The sequence below is a fragment of the Perna viridis genome, chromosome 1, assembly GCF_037379345.1.
Source record: "Perna viridis isolate PV_CMFRI_1.1 ecotype Kerala chromosome 1, ASM3737934v1, whole genome shotgun sequence".
In the NCBI taxonomy this organism is placed as follows: Eukaryota; Metazoa; Mollusca; class Bivalvia; order Mytilida; family Mytilidae; genus Perna; species Perna viridis.
In genome coordinates, this window is record NC_142445.1 from 1,216,185 (window position 1) to 1,238,800 (window position 22,616).

The 22,616-nt window shown below is 33.2% G+C and overlaps 2 protein-coding genes across 3 annotated transcripts; one reads left to right on the forward strand and one right to left on the reverse strand.

Moving 5' to 3' along the window:
• Positions 1–40: 40 nt before the first annotated feature.
• On the forward strand, positions 41–12,798 carry LOC148626783 (uncharacterized). Of its 2 annotated transcripts, XM_088590326.1 has the most exons (3): positions 41–6,175; positions 9,411–9,649; positions 12,466–12,798. In XM_088590326.1, exons 2-3 carry the CDS (start codon positions 9,412–9,414, stop codon positions 12,597–12,599), a joined length of 372 nt encoding a protein of 123 aa, XP_088446452.1. In that variant the 5' UTR covers positions 41–6,175; position 9,411; the 3' UTR covers positions 12,600–12,798. The 2 variants fall into 2 exon arrangements, 1 of the variants encoding a protein (XP_088446452.1); XR_015923917.1 differs by lacking the exons at positions 41–6,175; positions 9,411–9,649 and adding an exon at positions 9,658–11,218.
• A 253-nt stretch (positions 12,799–13,051) lies between these two features.
• LOC148626784 (uncharacterized) lies at positions 13,052–20,998 on the reverse strand. Its single transcript, XM_088590211.1, has 4 exons — positions 20,680–20,998; positions 16,755–16,925; positions 16,312–16,470; positions 13,052–15,572 (listed from the first exon to the last, which is right to left on the reverse strand). The coding sequence occupies exons 1-4, from the start codon at positions 20,972–20,974 to the stop codon at positions 15,451–15,453; spliced, it is 747 nt and encodes a 248-aa protein (XP_088446337.1). The 5' UTR covers positions 20,975–20,998; the 3' UTR covers positions 13,052–15,450.
• Positions 20,999–22,616: the final 1,618 nt, after the last annotated feature.

The following is a 22,616-nucleotide window of genomic DNA, read 5'->3' on the forward strand; positions in this document are numbered from 1 at the left end:
TTACTCTACTTTATTTTTTCACAGAAAATATAGTAATTTTAACCTAAAAACTCAAATGAATCTAACAATTTTGATACAATAGGTTCTAAATTTTTCATTGATTTTGTGGGAGTCTTCCTCATAATGTGGGGGGTTAATAGGTATAAATCAAAAGCACCAAGTAATTCTTAGTCAGAGTTTAAAGATCTTTTCTTTAGGTCAAATATATTTAGTATGGTTGAGTGAAAATCATTTGAACATAATGTGGAATTGATTTTCTTCTAGTTGAACTAAAAAATCTTACTGTTACTAATGGAACCAATCATATCTTTATTAATCAGACAGGATTAATAAAGGCCACGTGAGCTATTGCCGTCACTTGGTGTCCATTGTCGTCCGTCGTCGTCGTCGTCATTAATAATTTTTCAGTACTCTTCTCCTCTGAAACTACTGAACCAATAAGAACCAAACTAGGTGTGAATGTTCCTTGGGGTATCATGCATAGAACTATATTGGTGATTTATGATCCATTGAAAAACATGGCCGCCATTACTAAAAATAGAATATAGGGGTCAGAGAATAGTTTTTCACATATAGTTCGAAAACTGTTAGGTTTAGCCAAATTTTGACAAGGTAAAAGTGTTCAACTTGATGAGATTTCTCTGTTGTCAAATTTTCATTTTAATCTGTTTGGGTCTCACTAACCACTTCTAACATTTCATTACTTTACATGTTAAAAAGGTAATTTTCAAAGTCTCACTGTGAATTCCCAGGACAAATGACATCTTTAAGTTGCATACCGTTGCGAAGCTTGGAAAATATGGCTTCCAAAATCATTATGCTAATGGTACGATGATAGTAGAAATTCTTCACCAAATTTACTTGAATAAATAATACTGAAAATCCACATTTTTACCTGTTCTGCTAACTGACAGCATGGAGGCAAATTACTCACACATGTAAACAATATTCATACACTTTTGTAGTTAATTACATATATGATTTTAAAGTACACATTCTCAGCTTCATTTTGACTACTTTTAATCATAATACACACAAATAATGCACTTACAATGCATATGTCTAGGTTCAGTGTGTTTTTTGGTACTACATATGGGGGTGGCCATTTGACCCGGAAGTGGTTAGTGAGACCTTAAAAGCATTTTATGAGTTTTTATGTTTTTTCTGTTTTTACATTTTATGAAAGCTTGTGGTATTGTGAGTCTAATAAGACCAAAACTATCAAAATCAGACTTAGGACTACAAAGAAATGGTCATTTTTATATCATGCCCCTCAGTGATATTTTCCCTAAATTACTAAAAAATTACAATTTTAACTAACTTGTCACACCAAAGTGGTACCTATGATAATTCAAGAAGTTGTAATAGCAAATATCATTTATCATTATGAAAAAACAACAGATTTCAACAATTTATATCATACCTATTTTATTACTGTGTGATTCTAAGTCTGTTTTGTGTGACTATTTGAGTACTTTGAATATCCCAAGCAGTGACGTTGTGTATTTCATGGATGACGTCAAGTTTTGAGTCACTGTTACTGATAAAAATCTTGTTGCTATGTTGTTTTTTAAAATATCTTGCACAATGCACCTCTTAAAATATAGCCAGATTACCAATATCACTATACTGATTTTATGGGAAAATGGAAATAATGACCAGGAAAGGCAATTTTCCTCAAATTATGCATTTCTCTGAAATATGCCATAATTTAATTTATGGTCTCACTAACCCTTTCTAACGTTTCCATTACTTTACATGTTAAAAAGGTAATTTTCAAAGTCTCACTGTGAATTCCCAGGACAAATGACATCTTAAAGTTGCATACCGTTGCAAAGCTTGGAAAATATGGCTTCCAAAATCATTATGCTAATGGTACGATGATAGTAGAAATTCTTCACCAAATTTACTTGAATAAATAATACTGAAAATCCACATTTTTACCTGTTCTGCTAACTGACAGCATGGAGGCAAATTACTCACACATGTAAACAATATTCATATACTTTTGTAGTTAATGACATATATGATTTTAAAGTACACATTCTCAGCTTCATTTTGACTACTTTTAATCATAATACACACAAATAATGCACTTACAATGCATATGTCTAGGTTCAGTGTGTTTTTGGTACTACATAGGGGGGTGGCCATTTGACCCAGAAGTGGTTAGTGAGACCTTAGTGAGACCTTGGGTCTCACTAACCACTTCTAACGTTTCCATTACTTTACATGTTAAAAAAGTAATTTTCAAAGTCTCACTGTGAATTCCCAGGACAAATGACATCTTTAAGTTGCATACCGTTGCGAAGCTGGAAAATATGGCTTCCAAAATCATTATGCTAATGGTACGATGATAGTAGAAGTTCTTCACAAAATTTACTTGAATAAATAATACTGAAAATCCACATTTTTACCTGTTCTGCTAACTGACAGCATGGAGGCAAATTACTCACACATGTAAACAATATTCATACACTTTTGTAATTAATTACACATATGATTTTAAAGTACACATTCTTAGCTTTATTTTGACTACTTTTAATCATAATACACACAAATAATGCACTTACAATGCATATGTCTAGGTTCAGTGTGTTTTTGGTACTACATAGGGGGGGGTGGCCATTTGACCCGGAAGTGGTTAGTGAGACCTTGGCCATGTTGGAGTTATTGCCCTTTTTTGACATTTTTTTGCTATTTTTAATGTTATTTCTTTCAAAAATCTTCTCTGACATTACTTGACCAATTTGAACCAAACTTGGTATGAATGTTCCTTGGGGTATTGTGCATAGAACTGATGTGGGGATTTTTTATCCGTTGAAAAATATGGCCGCCATTACTGGAATTAGAATATAGGGGTCAGAGAGTAGTTTTTCGCATATATCTTCAAAACTGTTAGATTTAGCCAAATTCTGACATGGGTGGTGAAAGTTTTCAGCATGATGAGATCTGTCTGTGGTCAATTTTCATTTTAATCTGTTAAGCCATGTTGGAGTTATTGCCCTTTTTCAATGTTTTTGCTATTTTTAATGTTATTTCTTTCAAAAATCTTCTCCTCTGATACTACTTGACCAATTGGAACCAAACTTGGTATCAATGTTCCTTGAGGTATCATACATAGAACTGATGTGGGGATTTTTGATCCATTGAAAAACATGGCTGCTGTTACTAAAAATAGAACAAAGGGGTCAGACAGTAGTTTTTTCACATATATCTCCAAAACAGTTAGGTTTAGCAAAATTATTTCCATAGCTGAAATGACCCTTATTATAGGCCTTCAAAATTCTTCAGGGATCAAAGTTGTCAGGCGACTCCTTGTAAGATGAAAAATGACAGGGTTTTTTTTACAGTTTTCAGCCAATATCTTGAAAACTATAATAGATAGAAAGAAACTTTCTATCACTGAAATGATCCTTATATAGTACTACCAAAGTCTTGTTGAGTCAAAATTGTTGGACAACTCCTTGTTGAATTTATTGCCCTCGAAAGACAAACTTTAACCAGTTGAGGGATTCAGGCTCCTGGGAGCCTCTTGTTTTCTTATTTATTTATTTTTTTTATTTTTTTTATAATACCATAGAAATAAAGGTAGGAATGTGATGTTGTCATATTCTATAATTCTAATTTACATTTAGCTTAAACACATAAAAAAGTTGAATTATAAGGGAAATTCAAATTTATTATTACAGATCAGTTATATTTACATCATATAATCTTTTAAATTCTGTTACTGCTTCATTCACAAAGATCAGAAAACTCCAGTGCTAACTGCACTTTGATTGATTTTTGTTATACCATCACTTTGCATTCATAGTTGATAAAATTGTTTTAAATAGAGAAAATCTAAATCAATTTAAACAATGAATGCCACCATTTTGAAATGTCCCTACAGAAGTTCAAGCCCTTTTTCTGTACAACTGATGATTTTACATTTTTTTTCATTGACAAATAAAGCAAAAACAATAGTGGAAAAATGTATTTGAGTAAATTGTAGAACATGAATAAATAGACCTGTATTAAGAGGATTTGGGTTGTGCAATGACATACGGTAAGTATTATCTCCCTTTCTGTCTAGATTGATTATTTTTGCCATTTTTTGGCTTTCAACTTTCAATATAAATTCAGAGAAACTGTAAATAGGTGAATTAAGCAGACTTGAAAACAATACTGAGATGTTGTTTGTCTTCTTGTTGAATCCAAAGGGACTCTCACTATCAAATATGCAGCTAAATTTGTATATAAACTTGTGTTGATAAACTTATTAAGGAAAATTGTCATATTTAATTAAATGGTCCTTTGATAAATCTGGTTCGCAATTCATTTCTTGTAATGATTACAGTGCATTTTTCAGTGATAAGACAAGATTTATTGATAGCCTCAGACACAGTAGGTGTACAAGAGGACAAAAACACACAAACATGTACATAAATAGGACAAATACACAGATACAATACACGGAACAGTCAATATCATAAAATATTAATTTTAACACATTCATTTTCATATGATATTCGTAAAAAAAGCACACACTCTTTTGTATAAATGGACATTACAGATAGACAATAACCCACCAAATTTAATCGTATTTGGGTTCTTTGAATAGTAATCTAGGATGTAACAAAATCTTAACCGTTTGATTATTACACTGGAAGAATAAGTGAAATTCATCTCCCACCCCTTCTTTACAAAGATTACATATTCTTTGATTCCGTGGGACTCCCGACCACACCCCAGTTTCTATGGGTAGTTTTAGGTTGGAAGATCTTAATTTTGTCAAATGAATACGTTCTGCTGAAGATAAATATATCAGTTGTACATACTTGGATATGATCAGTGCTTTGAGTTTTTGAATTGACAATATTCTTATTTGGTGACACACTATACTGACAGGTTGTTTGTATTCCAATGGGGATTAACTGTGCTCCTCCTATAGCAGATTTATTTCTCTACTACTCAGTTCATGGCTAAACTCTTTAAAGATTCTCAAAACATGGTCTGTTACACAAATTCAATATTTTGAGATACCTCGATGATATTTTGGCGGTAAGTAATCCTAACTTCAAAAACTATGTTAAAGATATCTTCCAAAAAGAACTGAAGGTAACGATGTCTAACAGTAATAGTACTACTAATCCAGCCCACTGGAATTGTAGTCACTGATTTTTCTAATGCTGGTTGTTTTGATGGTGTTATCATATTTGAATATGTTCTCTTTAATTGGATATCTCGTATGTTTATATGGATTGTGTTAAGGTATTCCATGGAGAAAAATTGGATGTATTATTGAATGAATTTTAGTGTGTGTTTTTTCAGTTCATTTTTTGACCTTACATTTAAGAGGGATGGTTAAGGCCTTATAAAGCAATTTGAACTCCAATATTGGTCATTAATGTCCTTTTTTGTTGATATGTTACTTTTTAGTTTAATTTTGAAGAATTGTCATGGTTCAGTTACTCTGAATTATATTACTCTGTTGTCACGGCCTTACTTAAGATGTACTTACAATTATTGAAGACCTTTTGCTGAATTCTGAATGTATTAACTGTTTTGTATTTATACATTGGTGCATTTTAACTTTTGTTATGTATAACTATATCCGTTCTTGTTTTTTTTGTTCGTACCTGTTAAACCTCCCTCACCAAGGGGGTCCAACTGAATCATTGAAAAATTTAGAATATCCTCTATAAAATTGTAAGATTTGTTGAGTTTTTTTTTTTTTTTTTTTTTTTTATTGTTTGTTTGTTTGTTTGTTTTTTGATAAAAATACTATATTTTCTGTGAAAAATACTGAATAATCGAACATTTTCGGGCGGCATATTGCTATCTTTATTTAAAGCTAAGAGATGTCTTTAACATTAAACGTTTTTTCACTTCCCTTGGCTTTTACAAATAACTCACGGAGACTATTTTTGGCCATCATATTTTAAGTTCGTAATCGTACCTATAATACTTATAAAATCGGATTTCGGATGTTCACATTGTAATTATCGTCTTTTATTCATTTCTTGTAACTATAGTAACCTAATTATCACAGGTTTTATTGGAAATTGATCATTTCTCAAGAAAGCGTACACGATCACGGATTTTACTCACCTGTTCGTAGGTGAAAAAAAAACAAGCACACCTTGCTTAAGAAGATGTAGGGATCACTGAAAGGAGTCTTTACCTAAAGGTGAGTTGTTATTTTTAAATTGAAATTAAGAAACATAATATTGATTGTGAGAACAAGTCCTTTTGATTGACGATGTTGCCGACTACAAAAAGCCGAAAGAGTATGAACGGTTAATGCAATAAAGTCTTCCAAATACATCTGAACGCCAATGAAAAATCTCATTCATCGCTTGAGGGCAGTGGTAACCCATTTCATTTTTTAGCTCACCTGACGGAAGGCCATGTGGGGTTTTGCCATCACTTGGCGTCCGTCGTCGTTAAAAAAAATCAAAACTCTTCTCCTCTAACCAATTAGAACAAACATTAATATGAATGTTCCTTAAGGTATCCTGCATAGAACTGATCTGGGGATTATTGATCCGTCAAATATCATGACCGCTGTTACTTACAAAAATATTGGGTCAGACATAATTTTTCCGCATATATCTCCAAAACCGTTAGGTTTAACCTGACGGGGTAAAAATGTTCAGACTAGATATATAAGTAGCGACATTGTCATTTTTATATGTTGAGCCATGTTGGAGTTATTGCCCTTTTCCGACTTTTTTTGCTCTTTTTAATTTATTTTCTTTCAAAAATCTTCCCCTTTGACATTACTTGACCAATTTTAACCACATTTGGTATGGATGTTTCATAGGGTATTCTGCATCGAACTGATGTGGGGATTTTGATCCGTCGAAAAACATGGCCACCATTACTATAAATGGAACAAAGGGGCCAGACAAAAGTTTTTCGCATATATCTTCAAAACCGTTAGGTTTAGCCAAATTCTGACCTAGGTAAAAGTGTTAAGCATGATTAGATCTATCACTGGTCAAATTTTTGTCTTATCTGTTAAGCAATGTTGGAGTTATTGCCCCTTTTCGACGTTTTATCCCCACTCTAAATGTTTTTTGTTTTTTTTTTTTCAAAACTCTTCTCGTCTGATACTACTTGACCAATTGGAACCAAAATTGATATGAATGTTCTATAGGTGATTCTACATAGAACTGAAGTGGGGATTTTTGATCCGTCGAAAACATGGCCGCTATTACTTAAAGTATGACATAGTGGTCAGTCAAAAGTTTTTCTTATACATCTCTAAAACCGGTAGGTTTTACCAAATTCTTGATCCTTATTATAAGGCACACAAAAGTCTGTAAGGGATCGAAGTGGTCGGACGACTACTTGTTAGAGTTATTGCAATAAAAAGTTTAAAAAAAGACTTTGTTACAGTTTTCAGCCAATATTTTGAAAACTGTGATAGATAGGATGTTTTGTTGCTGACATAATCCTGATGATAAGACTTACAAAAGTCTGCATTGGATTAAAGTTGTCGACAACTCCTCATTGGAGTAATTGCCCTTGGAAGGCGGAAAACGATGTTTTTTAGAAGTTTTCAGCCTGTATCTTGAAAACTGTAATAGATAGAAAGAAAGTTTCAGTCAATGAAATGATCCTTATCATTAGTCAAACCTAAGATTTGGAGGTCAAAATTGTTGGACATCTCTTTGTTAGAGTTATTGTCCTTGAAAGGGGGAATTTAACCAGGTGAGCGATTCAGGCTCTTGGGATGCTCTTGTTTATACTACAATATTCAAATAAAAGAAGAGGGTTGCAGGATCATAAAGAAATTCGGACTTCTATACTTCCACTGTCATATCTGAAGGGTGGATAGGGAAGCACTTTACCGCCGCTTCCCGACCTCTTTCATTTTACCCCCGGTTATTCTTCCAAAAATATAATTCCCGCTTCCTGTATTTTTCATTCCCCGTTCACCGCCCCTTCAACCACCGATCACCGTCCCCTCTATTACCGTTTCCCACCCCTTAACCCGCTCCGTCTGCCCACCCTCCAATGCATATATCACTTTTAAAGAGCTACCAAAAAATTGGAATACCAATTTACCATTTGTAGTTTACATCTATATTCAATGGCGGGTCCGGAAGGGACGTCTGGGAAATTGTTCTTTCAGCAAGAAATCTTGATTTTTCACACTCTACCATTCTATTCCGTTTCATGTAAGCTTTTGCCATCACTTAGCGTCCGTTGTCGTCGTCGTCGATGACAATTTTTCAAAACTCTTCTCCTCTGAAACTACCTGACCAATCAGAACCAAACTTGGAATGAATGTTCCTCAGGGTGTTTTACATTGAATCGATATGGGGATTTTTTATCCATCGAAAAACATGGCCGCCATTACTAAAAACAACATGATCAACATATGGGTAGGGCAAAAGTTTTTCACATATCTCCAAACCCGTTAGGTTAAAACCGAATTCTATCTATTATAGAAATTATTATCATGTTATAAGACCTACAAAAGTCTGCATTTGGTCAAACTTGCCAGATTGACTCCTTGTTAGAGTTACCGCACGTGAAAGGTGAAAATTTGTGTCTGTTTTTACAGTTTTCAGCCAATATTTTCAAAACTATGATTGATAGAAAGAAATTTTCAATTACAGAAATGATCCTTCTGATAAGACATACAAAAAGTTGCATGTCGGACGACTCTTTGTGAAAGTTATTGCCCTTGAAAGACGAATTTTAATTTTTTAGCAGTTCTAGCCAATATTTCAAAAAATATATAATAGATAAAAAGAAACTTGAAATGATCCTTATGATAAGTCCTACCAAAGTCTTCTTTGAGTCAAAATTGTCGGGCAACCCCCTATTATTGCCTTTGAAATGGAAACAATTTAAGCAGGTGAGCGATTCAGTCTCCTTGGCATTTCATTCCATTTAAAGACACTATTATCATTGTAATATAAGGAAGCACTGCTTGTCTTCTTTCGTGGGTCGCCCCGTCACACTGTCAAGCGAGAGAAATGATCGTGAACAGATCGATGCTATAGTCCAAGTACTACAGCTTAATTGTGAGTGGAGCACGTTAAGGGTCGTGAAAAATTTATTTGGAACTTTTCAGTTCATTTTTGTTACAGCGAAACTGCAATTTTTACAAAGCAAGGGTGTCTGCCAAAATGATCATAATTTACAAAGGATGTCAAGTCATGTTTCATTGATTTTTGATAAACAGTTAGAAAATGCAAAAAGACAACACTTCACCTTCTGCATTTTATCATGAAAGTGAACACATTTTATTAAGATTTCTATGATTTTCCATAATTTTGCAGGCAATTAAAGATTAACAATCTATTTCTTATTGAGGAGTAACATTTAAGATGTTGTTTCTAATGTTATTTTTTCTGTTTTGATAAACTGTATAAACATGACCGAATTATAAATATTTTCTACAGGATGTGTACACACCAGAACGACACGTCCTATGATTACTATTACGATTGGTGTGCGTACAGTTGTTGTGACTCGAATGGATTCTGTTGTAACTATTTTGGACCGTTGGTTGGAATCTCGATATTAGCCATAGGATTTACCACTATCCTTATTGTAACATGTGTATGCTGTAAACGTCAGAAAGGTTCTCCTGGGTTGGTCATTGTCCAGAAAACCCAACTCAAACCAGTAATTGGACCAGGTATAGGAATTTTTAAAAGGGAAAATACAGTAATTGTGGGGGGGTGATAACTAGGCTTACAAGTAATTTTTTATAGCATATATGTTTATGCTTTTTGTAACTACACAAGTTATAAAGCCTCCCTAGACGGTACATACACAAGTTATAGGGCCTCACTAGACGGTACAAACACAAGTTATAGGTCCCCTAGACGGTACATACACGTTATAGGTCCTCCCTAGACGGTATATACACAAGCTATAGGGCCTCCCTCAACAATTTGTTCTTTCTTCTGATGTGAGCTCCCTTTACATTTTCCTATTCACCATTTTTTAAGTTATAGGAATTATTCAAATTTGGCTCAAAGTATATTGGAAGGCATTTCTTTCTTTTTTAGTGGGGTAGGGTAAAGGAGCCGTGCTATTCATGAATCACAATTACAATTAGTCCAACAAATATATATTGAAGTACTCAAGCACTGAATCAATTTATATCGATCGTTTGAATTTTTACGCCTCAAATAATCGTCAAATTGCAAAAATATGAGATAAAAGTAGGGATAAAAGGAAAGTACAAGGACCGAATTCAAGCATATCTAAACACAGGCTTATTGTTGTAAATGTTGTATAGTGGTATTTAACTTTTTTATTTATTTTTAAATTCACCATTCTGATTATGAAGGACATTTCATAAACACATAAAAAATCGAGATGCATCGTAACATGCAGTGCACCAGTTTGCGAAATATTCAGGTTCGATGATGGTTTACATAGTTGGCCTTTACCAGTTTCTAAATTTTCAATTCTAAATTCGATTTAAAGATCTTAAGGTCGAAACTGTCAGTTTAATCATTCAAACTTAAGCCACAATCATTGAAATAGTCCGTGCCTTTAGATACATGTCCCTCTTAACAAGCTACATTTCTCAGTTGATAAGCTATAGAGCTCAAGTTCTACTAGTTATCGCATAGACACCTGTGTGTCATGTAAACATGTTTAACATGAAGGAGGACAAAACAGAACTTGATTTTTGCCCCGAAACATCGAGTGAAGGATTTGAAGGATTGTCATCTCACGTTTAAAGGAAACATCATTACAAGTTCTGACTGTATAGAAAATCTGGGCGTTCATTTTGACAAGACTGTCAATGCATCAACAAGTCAGTTCAGTTTCGAGATCATGTTTTTATCAAATTCGAAACATAGGCCGCATACGTCCGTACATCAACGAGGATGCGTGTATAACTTTGGTCAATTCATTAATTATCGATCGATTGGATTACTCTATGGACTACCAGCTTGTGTCATTCAGAGACTACAGAACACTTCTGCGCGAGTGGTAACAAAAAAAGAAAAGAAACTCGAGCACATTACTTCGACACTAGAGTCTCTTTATTGGTTGTCTGTACAGTACCGGGTACAATTCAAAATTTTGTATTCAAGTACATGTACATGAAACAAGAAGCGCCACTATATCTAAGTGAACTTGTAAACTTATACAGGCCATCCAGATCATTAAGGCCTAAAAACACGTGTAACTCCTATTGTACGAACCAAAACCTACGGCAAAAGAAGGTTCTGCATAATGCAAAGTCAGTGTATATTTTCAAAAAGAAGTTAAAAACACTTTTTCCGACAAGCATTTTTAAATCCTTAACTTGGTTTCTTTGATACATAATACCATAGAGGTTTGCATGCTTTGATTATTGAACCTTTGTTTTAACTGGTGGTATGTTTCTGTTATAATGTGTACATTGTATGTTTTAGTAGCACATATATTTCTTTTCAAAATTATTTTTTTACTGGTAATAAATAATTTTCATAAGATTTCATACTTTTAAACTTCTATTTGATAATTTTAAAAAATCAAACTTATTTTAGACTTTTTACCAATTCATTCTATATATTTTTACTTAATTCGACTATGATTCATTTATATATATTCTTGTTTTTGTAAATATTTCCAATTTATTAACTTTACTAATTAACTAGACAAGTTTTACTACCCTGATATTTATTTCTGTGTTAATGTATTATATTTTTATTAGTATGTATATTTTAAAATATGCTTAATCTAAAACATGCTTTTTTTCATTTCTATGAGCGATGACTATTTATAATCTCGCAAGGTTTTTATTTCTAGCCAAACATCAAATGGTTTATTACGCGTCTAAGAATATTGTACTTGTAGGCGACATATTGATATTAATATAATGAACGATTGGTTTATTCTGGTAAATGAATAGAAATAAACAGGTACTGGTGAGGGTTGAGGTCAACTTTTTTTAATTGGATGGTTGTTAATACATACCAATTAATCATCATATTTAGTTCGCAGTGAAAGTTGTTTATTGGGTTTGTTTATTGGCGTAAATAGCATGAAATTAAATATGACAAATTAGAAATACCTATAAAGTGGACCTAACTATCTGCATTTGAACCTTAATGGGGTATACCTGTGGGACCATTTTCCTGCGGTAGAGTAAGATAATTTTAGATGCTAACAGGCTTTACAAAGCTAGAAGCTCTGGCGACTGCTATATCAGTTCTGATCTTCAATCTAAATTGATAATAAAAAGAGTTTTCATAAAGTATCTCAGATTGAGGTTTTCTTCAAATCCTTCCAAAACTCAAATATCGACCAATCAAATCACTTGAAATTGAGGATTTGAGTTGTTTTTTTATGAAACCCAAAACCAAGACATGATTATGCAGCATTTAAATGACCATACCATTTTAACAAACCTGTTATAATCCTGGATTATATTTACATATGTTTGTATAAGTAGTGATAAGTCCTAGTGAACTTGGAAAAATATATTTTTGTTTTCTTTTGTAGATGATTTAACAGTCGACCAGTTCGCTGTCGGTCCGTCCGTGCTGTCTACTTCCATTGCAGATCTCCCGCCATCTTACGATTCTTTATTTAGTGGCCACCACCCTTCCGGTGATTACATATACACTCTCCAATGAATCCCACAAAACAGTAGAATGACATATCTTTGACACTCCTAAACTTTCTTACATATAAACCGGCACAGTTGACAACTTGTTTTATTGTAATTCAATTATGTTTTTTTTATCTCTTTTTATTAAAAAAAACCTCAAGTCGTGACAGTTTTAAACGATGAATTTGTTTTCTATTCTAACTGTAATTATATACTAGATTTTATTGTTGTTGTTGTTGCTGTTTATATTTCTTATCTATTGTTCCTTTTTGAGAGAGTTATTTTTATACTTCGCACGCTTTATTGTAGCTAGTCACTGTTTTAATATACACCGAGATACAACAGATTGTCTTCTCTATTAAACTCCACTTCTTGTTCTGGTTGTAAAAACAGTGCTTCCACTTTGTAGTAAAATCTATTAAAATCTAAGGTTTACCTCAGAAAGAAACAAACGGCAATAATCAAACTCCAAACTAGTTTATAAGGACAGCAAACAGTTTATTGCTTTATTAATATCATGTATATAATTAAAAAATACAAATTGAGCTCAACAGAGTATAAACCATGTACACAAAGAAGTCTTACACACGTACAACTATTCAGCTTAATGTTTGCATATTTGGATTTTGCATGCATGTATGTAAGGTATACAATCTAAAGTCCCTGAACAGATTAACGCAAAACTTTGTACTAAAATGACTAATTAAAAACTTTAAAGTTTTACAAACTTATTTTAATAAAGCATAGTTTGTATATGACAGTACTGATACTTGTCAAAACTACAGAGGAGGCACTATTCCGAATTAATGCTAATTTATAACCAGACAAACATTCTGAAACATGTACACTAAGATAACTACACTATCTAGAAAAGTTTTATATACTAGTAGTTCATTATAAAAACAACATTCAAAAGCCGAGGAAAGCCAAACAGTATATGAGGTCTAAAATGTATTTCTTACGGATACAATCACAATATGTGGAAAATACTACGTGTCATTAATTATGATTAGTAAAAATAAGTACGAGAGGTTGTGAAAACATATCAAGATTTGTTTTAAGAGAACATGAAATGATAAAAACTTCCTGTAATAAGTTTCAGTACTAAAGAGTTAAATGTACTTCTAGTTTAAGCACTAAACATATCATTCATCTTGAAACAGATGACATTATAAACTACGACAAATATTACAACATTAAAGGTACAATAAATAGTTTCTCATCAAACGATTTGACAATACTCAGAACAAGCAGAAAAAAACAAGCAGCGTGCAAACCACAGTCTAAAAGTTGAAGGAAAGTAATCTAAGATGAGAAACCATTTATCATTCGGCAGAACATAGTTTTACTTGACACTAAATTTGAGTGCACTTTATCACATTAGGTAATTACCCGCTACATTAGTGATAATAATGGTGACGAAGTACACGTCAGCGTTTACCTCCCCTACTCGCCAAGTGCGATTGGCTGTATTATTCAGATAATCTTCTTTAAAGCTAAGCCTAGACACGTGGTATACCTTCCACCTATGTTTACTGCGGGAAGCTCAAAATGTAATAAAAACAAGGAGATTTATCTTCTCTAAAAGTCATATGGCCATATAAATAAATTATTGGACGCAATATATACAAACTTTAGAGGGAACTGGAATGCAAAATAAGGAGGATACAAATAATGGCTGAGGTAAATGTCCTAGAAAGAATTGCTCGGTATCAAATCTAATGATCTTGTGATTTTTGTGTCACTTTTGAATCAATTTCTCCATTCCTTAGTAATGTACACCAGGGGCGGATCCAGAGGGGTTCCAGAAAAATGGGGTTCCGGGCTATTATTTGCTCATTTTTTGCTAAAATTCTGCAAAACTTTCAAACATAAGAGGGTCCGACCCCAGAACCACTTGGGTCCGCCAATGAAAATGTACATTGATTATAAAATGCAACTTATTATTCTTCCTTTGCGAAATAAATTTCAACTGGAGAGATCAACTTACAATGAAGACATAACTGCTTACTTATAAAACACTAAACACAGCTTCAATAGAGGACAAAAGTCTTGGCACTTGTCTCAAAGCGAGTATATCGGCTTGCATAAAATAATATATATATATGCTGCAAAAATATGGTTATAACAAAACAAGTATAAAACATATATTACATTATTCGTATAATATGCTTACTAAGACGAACTATAAATTATGTTGTCCACATTGATGTCATTGATGTAAACACATTGTTTGTATAAAGTCATGATTCTTAATGACTATATATACTAACACCAACAGAAGAAAAGACCCGAAAATTAAAGGATACTCAGTCTTCCTATACACGTTTGTATACATGCAATATAAATATCAGTGGTTTTTCTACCGCTCTAAAAGGTGCCTGTGCCTTTCCATTTAAGAAATAATTTCAAAGTTGGGATTAAGGTTTAATATAACGACAAATTTTAATCCAAGTTGTGCTGAAGATGATTACCATATACCCCTGAATGATTCTGTCAGAAAATATTTAAACAATTTTAGGCATTATTTTGGGAAGTATTCGGAGAATTTTGAGAGCAAAACTATCATTTTTTTCAATTGAGAAAATTATAGTTGTAATTCTTAAATAGGAAAATCACTGAATATCCAAGTCCTTAGAGTGCACAAATTGATTTTCTAACTAACCTTGTTTTAATTTTTAAAAAACCTATTCTACTAACAGATTTAGACATTTTTTAGTTTGACTAAGTAACTGTATGGAATGTATCAAACTACAGACCATATATACTTGGGGTATTTTATCTGTCTTTGCATTATAGTAAATATGGTTTATACACCTCGCAAGAATAGCTCACACACTACTAGTAGGAATGATTTCATGTTAAGTAAATAAACGTCATGACATTAAAAAAGCACTTAATGAACATAAAACTAAACAAAACGCTAAGTTGTAAGAGATGTTAGAGCCTGCATTATCAGTGTTGGTTTGTACATCTTTCTCTGGGTTGACAACTGTACCTGAAAGTAGATATAACATATAATGCAATTACTTTTCGTTTCAGTTTGTTCAAGCACGAGTTGTTCTGCACATTGAATGCGTTGTTAATTATTTTTTTTCAAAACAAGTAACAATTGTAACTTAGCTGTACTTGCATTTACTTTAGCGAACGGGTCCACAATCCTATAAAAATGCCGAAAGAAAAAGATTCAACCACACATAATCTATTTTAATGACAAGTGTGATGTGGTTGTGGGAATATTTACCAGATATAATGTCTTCGAAAGTCATACCATAGATGCTAAACGATTAACATATTTATCGAACTAATTTTTGTTCAGAATAATTTTGTTTCCTCTAGATGTTACATTTTATAACGACTTTGACATGCATTTATATTTTACCTACTGTAACGACTTTGACCATGGTTTATATTTTACCAATTGTAACGACTTCGAACAGCATTTCTATTTTACCCACGGTAATAACTTCGGTCGGTACATATGTCTTACCTTTTATGACTACTTTGACCAGCATTTTACCTACTGTAACGACTTGGCCATGATTTATATTTTACCAATTGTAAATGCTTTCACCAGCATTTCTATTTATTTACCTACAGTAACGACTTGAACAACATTTCTATTTTACCTACTATTACGACTTTGACCAACATTTATATTTTACCAATCGTAACGACTTTGACCAACATATCTACTTTACCTACTGTAACGACTTCGATCGGTATATATATTTTACCTTTTGTAACGACTTTGACCGGCATTTTTGTCGTAGTTGCCTTGTTCTCGGTAGGTTTCATTGTTGCATTCTTCGTAGGGGGTTCGGTAGGCGGAGAATAGCTAATGCAATCAGGCTTTTTGTTGCTAGATGGACAGTCCTCTGGGTTTACGGCTTGGCCTTAATAAAGTCAAGTTAAACAGACGTAAAAAATATTGGAAATATAAGTAACTATATTAAGTGTTCGTTTTATTTCATTGTCATTTCATTTTTTTCATCAATGTAACTTAATTGCGCAATTCGCCATTGACCAATTTGATCAGGGCGTTTCTTCTTTCTCTTGGGTGTAATGCAGAATAGACTTATATTATCATGTTGGTCGTCATATAGGAAATTTATAGTGTATAATTGTTTCTTTTGATACAGATGGGATTTTTGTCGGATTTTTCACTCCTTTCTCTTACCTCGTGGACCAACTGGATTCAGTCCACAGACAACAACCAATTCATAAGGATCTGATTCTAGTTCGGGTGTGCCGTAAGATGGAACCAAATGGTCTCCGTCCTCACTTAAGAACACTACATAATCCACATTTTCATCAACTTCCATGCTATAGCACCCATCCTTTACGACACCTGAAAAATGCCAATCATTTCATTAGCGTCCTAAATACAGGAATTATACTTAAGGTGAACAAATGAGTTGGGTTCAAAAAGTCTGTCATGTCACGGGAGAAAAGGGGTGTCTGATTATCTAGATATAGTTTGGTATGTACATTTCTTCCGTTGATTATCTATCAACTGATGTTGTAACCAGTTTAGTTTTTTAAAAGCTTGCCACACTGTGCAAAAGCTAAGATAGATGTTTCTTTGCTTAAGCCGTGTATGAGGTTGTCATGGCAACAGAACCGGTAAATAGAAATAGATTTTTGTTTCTCTATTGTTCAAGGTTTTTCTCTGTAAAATTTGTAGAAGCACTGGAACATGATTTTATTGTTGTAACCAAACCTGTTTGCGTTAGTTTATTTGAGGGTCTGTTCAGTGGGAACAAGACTTTGGAATCATCTTAAGAGTGTACATCAATTTCAGGTTGATTTACAGCTACAGTATCAATACGAACAATCAATCGAAATCTGAATCAATATAGAGTTGACTCACACAATGCTGTACTGATTCCGGTTACGGTGGTGGTTTCTATAAAAGCAATTTTATGTATGAAGAGGGTTGTAAAATTAATTACAAATTCGTTCTTTACTGTCACATTGTTTTATTGACAAGTGAACATAGTGATACACAATCAGAAGCTAACCCTAAATGTGAATCTAATTCAACCAGTGACTGTAGTGGTTGTTCTCATGGGTGGAACCTTGAACAGATATCGGTCGACTGATTAGGAAGGGGGTGTTTTCATGATCATAGGGAGACAAATTGAAGTTTGGGATAGAGTGGTCAGACGACAAGACGGAAAAAATATTAATAACAATATTCAGTGAGTGTTATGTAGGAAATAGACGATATATAATCATTATTAGAAAGAAAAAAAGACGTTTCATATTTAAGATAATGTTCAATTTCTTGTATGGAGATAAAATGAGAAAAAAGGACTTCTACACATTAACCTACATTGTAGCCTGTTTTAAAGAATGATGGGGGTAATGACTGTGGGAAAGGTTCAGCAAGTTGAGTCTGAGGGATAAAAAATGCTTAAGGAATCCTGAATACAATTTCATATACATGTACATCAATATTTCACTGACACTTCGTAAATTTATGTTTTTTTTCTACAAAAAATATAATAACATCGACAATGATGTAAGTCCCCAAAGCAACCTCATTTATACTTCACTATGTCAGACCCATAGATACGTAAGCCTTTAAAACAAATGAACCTTAATAAATTTGATCAAGAACTAATAAAATGCTAAGTTTAGGACAATACCCCTAAAAGCAACCCAATCCTGTCTTTTATGGAAAGTAATATTTGCTGTATAATTTCATTTTTCTAGATGTGTAGACGTATTGCATAAAAACCAAGTGTGTACGAACGCGGACTGAGAAAAGCTCCATACCATTACACAAAAATGCTCGCAATCGTTTAAAAATATGCAGCGCTAAGACATTCTGGTGAAACGATTAAATGTTTCAAATTTCCAACTGTGGAGATATTATCGAGTGTCTCCCATTGGGACTGTTATAACTCGCAACTGACACGTGACTTTCACGGTCGTGTCTAGGAAAAAATTCCACGGTATTTATCAAAAATAGATATTGCATGACTCTTGGAAAGGGGAAAATTTTTGTTTCTGTGGTGAAAAAAAACCAACATGCGAACAAAGTCATTGAACAGAGAACTGCGCAGGTCGATGATTTTAAATAACTATGTATGTTGTTATTAGTGTAAAAGTTACTTGATGAAATAAAGCGTGATCTGACGAAGCTACAATAATTACTATATATTTTACTGATGTAGCTATTCTAACGCGTGCATTTGTTCACATTGTTAGAGTATTTTGTCTGCTCCAGATGTGTAAAAGATCAGATTCTCCTTCAGAATGCTTCCGTAATATAATTTCTACAAAGAGCTGAATAGAGAAGAATTTTGATATATGTCCTGAAGTAATGCTGGTTATGTCGCTTCTCCATCTGGTAATGATAAATTGACCTTATCACGTTCAGCTGGTATTGTTCTATTGTTATCAATCGGCGATTTCTGGCACCTATATACCCCAAAATGTGCTAAATCCAACAGTAAGGGCGTTGTCAAGTGTCCGTCACAATCAGATACTACACATAGCTCTATCTGGTCAGTGGTTGTCCAGCGTCAGAATCAATAAATATTAATACAAGTCAATAACTCGCCTTTCGATTACTTTCTATCCATTTCAATCATTTATACAAAACCATGAATATAATAGTAAAAGGAAAACTCTGTGTTTCTCACCTGACCTTTTTAAGTTGATATCAGTTTACAATTAATATAATTTTGACATTCCCCTCATTGTGTGCTATTTTCCCAAGCGTCAAATATAATTTGATAGCTGGTTTCATATGGACATTGAATGGTTAATAAAGTGAAATGTCAGAATTAGAAAAGTTGATAAATAATAATTTTGACCTAGAAATCTGAATAATTGTCCTTTCGAATAAAAGCTATGACATCCTGGAAAGCTTTATTGACATTTATTTTCTCCAATTTTAAAACCACGGTGCCAGTCTACCCCTAGTCCGACCCTATCTAAACCAACTTTTATCTAGCTAACAGTGATTAAATTATTTTCCTATATTACAAGTTATGTAAAATTGCAAATGCCTAGCAACTTTTTATGAAAGGAATGATTATAGAACTAAAGAATGTAGAATTCTTAATCTCATTCAATCGTGAATATTTAGTGACGATTGTGGCCTATAAGTCTGTCGTAGTAATACAGAATATTAGATAGATATACGAATGTTATGTACAGTTTTGTGAACATTCCAAAAATTAGTTTCATTTTCCATCTTCTTCATTATACATGAAGATGAATATTTCGTTACTATGACAACAAAAGACTGTAATAAAGTGCAATAAGTAGATGCAGTCTCGGCGAGTAACTGAAAAACTATTCACCGTGGGAACATCTTCTATAGATTCCATGGGTTTGGGAGTCATAAATAGATATACAATGGTCAGAGTTTCGTTAAGTGTTCATCAAATAATTGTTTAATAAGTTTTTATAGATCATATTCATGTCTAACCCCTTTATAACTCGACCCCAGGGACTCTGTAACGCAGTAATTTTCTTTTGAGCGTCTTATCCCCGTGATTCCCTCTAATTTTCTAAAACTGTATACATCCGGCGTTTATCTCTCAGAAGCATATAAATGAATCCTTCGTTCCATACGCGGTATTTACATGGCAATATTCATTTTTATGTAACTGTCGATCGAAGACGAATGTGAAATAAACTACCTCGCTCCAATGAATAAATTCAAGAGCAAAAAGCCATGTATTGATCCGTGAGGCCATCTGTCGCTTAAGCTTTTATTATAAAATGTCATTTTTACACAAAGACTTGGCGGTGACTCTTATTTTTTTTGTAACAATTAGAACATAGTTAGCCAGGTAAACGTTGTGATCAGGGATCTCATGGAAGATACGATTTAAAAATATAGAATGCATGTAGTTGATAGCTGTCACCATATTTTACACATGTCATAAGTAATGTCCATTTACATGTATCTAATTTCATAACCGACTGGACATATTCATGTATAATAAATGTGCTGAATTCATTTACTGTAGAGGGTCTCTTTCCCATTTATCATACAAGGTAAATCTTATCAATAATAGTGTAATAGATTAAGATAAAGATTACAAACTAAGACTTAAAGTAAACAGTAGTGTACAAACCTGCTCCAGCAATTATAATTGTATCTTTGTCCTTGAGTCTTACGTCGTTTACATCTCCTTTATAGATACATTTAATTTTTAATTCTACACCATACGATGTTTCAATTGCTGGTGTTCTTGGGTCCGGTTTTATTTTCCTTAGAATTTCTCCATATATAATATATTTACTATCATACACCATAAAATCCGAGTCAATTTTATTTTTTGGATCTTTCATAACACAACATCTAATAATGTTCGTGAAAAATATCTGCATAACCAAAAACACGAGCGCACTCCATGTAACGGCAGCCATGGTGAAGTGAAGCGGATCGCGACTACAGATGGGTGTTTAGTGTGTTAGAGATGAGGACAATTTGCTATTGTCTGCCAACGTGGATCAATGTCATTGTACACTTTCAATCTAAACGCCTCTCGGCTATTGCAAATATTGATAAAAATAAAATATTACAATTAAATTCCACACTTCTGTAGTATTAGTAACTTCTTATTCACACTTGCCGGCTGATTAAATTCTTAGGTTAATTATCATACAGCAATTGGAGCAATACTATCTAGCCAATGACACAAGTCAGATTCCATCGACTAGAACAGATGTAGCCGTTTCGAATATTTTATTACATAACTAGCACTATCACTAATTTAAGTATTTCCAGATAATTTGACAAATGACTCAACCTTGCCAATGACTCTTTAAATGAACTTAAATATAACAATAACGTAAGTGTATGAAGAAAATACTGTCGTATTTCGTATATCCTAATTTATGTCGCAAATAAAATATTTCTCGTCAAGCGTCTTGTTACATTTATACATGGCAAAGAAGGTTGAAAAAAATGGAAAAGTCTCATTAATGTGATTATTGTAATGCGATGAAGGTCCTCTTATATCTGATAACATTGAAGTGTATTATACGTCCATACTGATAACAAGCAAACCGGTATCGTCACTGTGAAAGGTAAATTATATTAGTAGTACTCGGGTCGCGGTAAGACGATGTTCTTTCTTTGTTAAAACGGTTGCACTAGTCCATGGGTTGGAAGGGTCCACCATGCACCCCACTCATCAACTTTATAATACTTTCCAGGTACCTTAAACCTTCCATTTACATATAACTTTACCGCCAAAGAATAGTCTCGGATTCTCTTTCAGTATAATCCTATATTTCTACCCGGCTCTGAGTCAAAAAGCCAAGACTTTTTTCACGCAAGTGCCCAAGCGTGTAAGTCGTCATGTAGGTATCATACATGTAGGTATCATACATGTAGCCCGAAGTCTTAGCTTACAACTTCCGCAATAGAAGTACGAAAAAAAAATTATCAATTATATGATTGTAATGAAAATATTGCATCACCACGAAAAGTTTTCGAGATTTTGTTTTTGAGGAGGTTTACAGTTCCTAAATTAAAAAAAAACTTTTAAAGTATTTTGTATCATTTAAAAGATACTATAATTTGCTTGCATTCAACAGTTTTTAGCGGTTTTTCACCAAAAGTGGAAACACATAGAAATTTGAAATCAGTCGACTAAAGGGAGTGGTAAATTGGTGCTGTTAGGTGCTGGTTCATCGTACAACTTGTATGTAGACGTCATTGTGGTAATAAATTAATAAAATTTAGAGTGCCTGTGGGAATGTTATTAGTCCAGCAAGGAAGTGTAAACTTCTGGATTGATTTATGCCCCTTTATGTCACTGCATGTATTGGTGTCATATAATTGTACAAAAAAGTCCTATTGTATATGTCCGTTTATACATGTGAAATTATGTTGTTGAATACTTTGAACTTTGAACTATGAAGTTATAAATTATAAAAAAAATAATTGGAATTTTAATAGGTACTGGACGTGTACATTATTTTTTTTGGAACGTGGTGTTGTTAAAGTTTTGGGATTTGCCTGAAAATTTTGGTATCCGGCCGTAGCCTGCAACAATTCTTT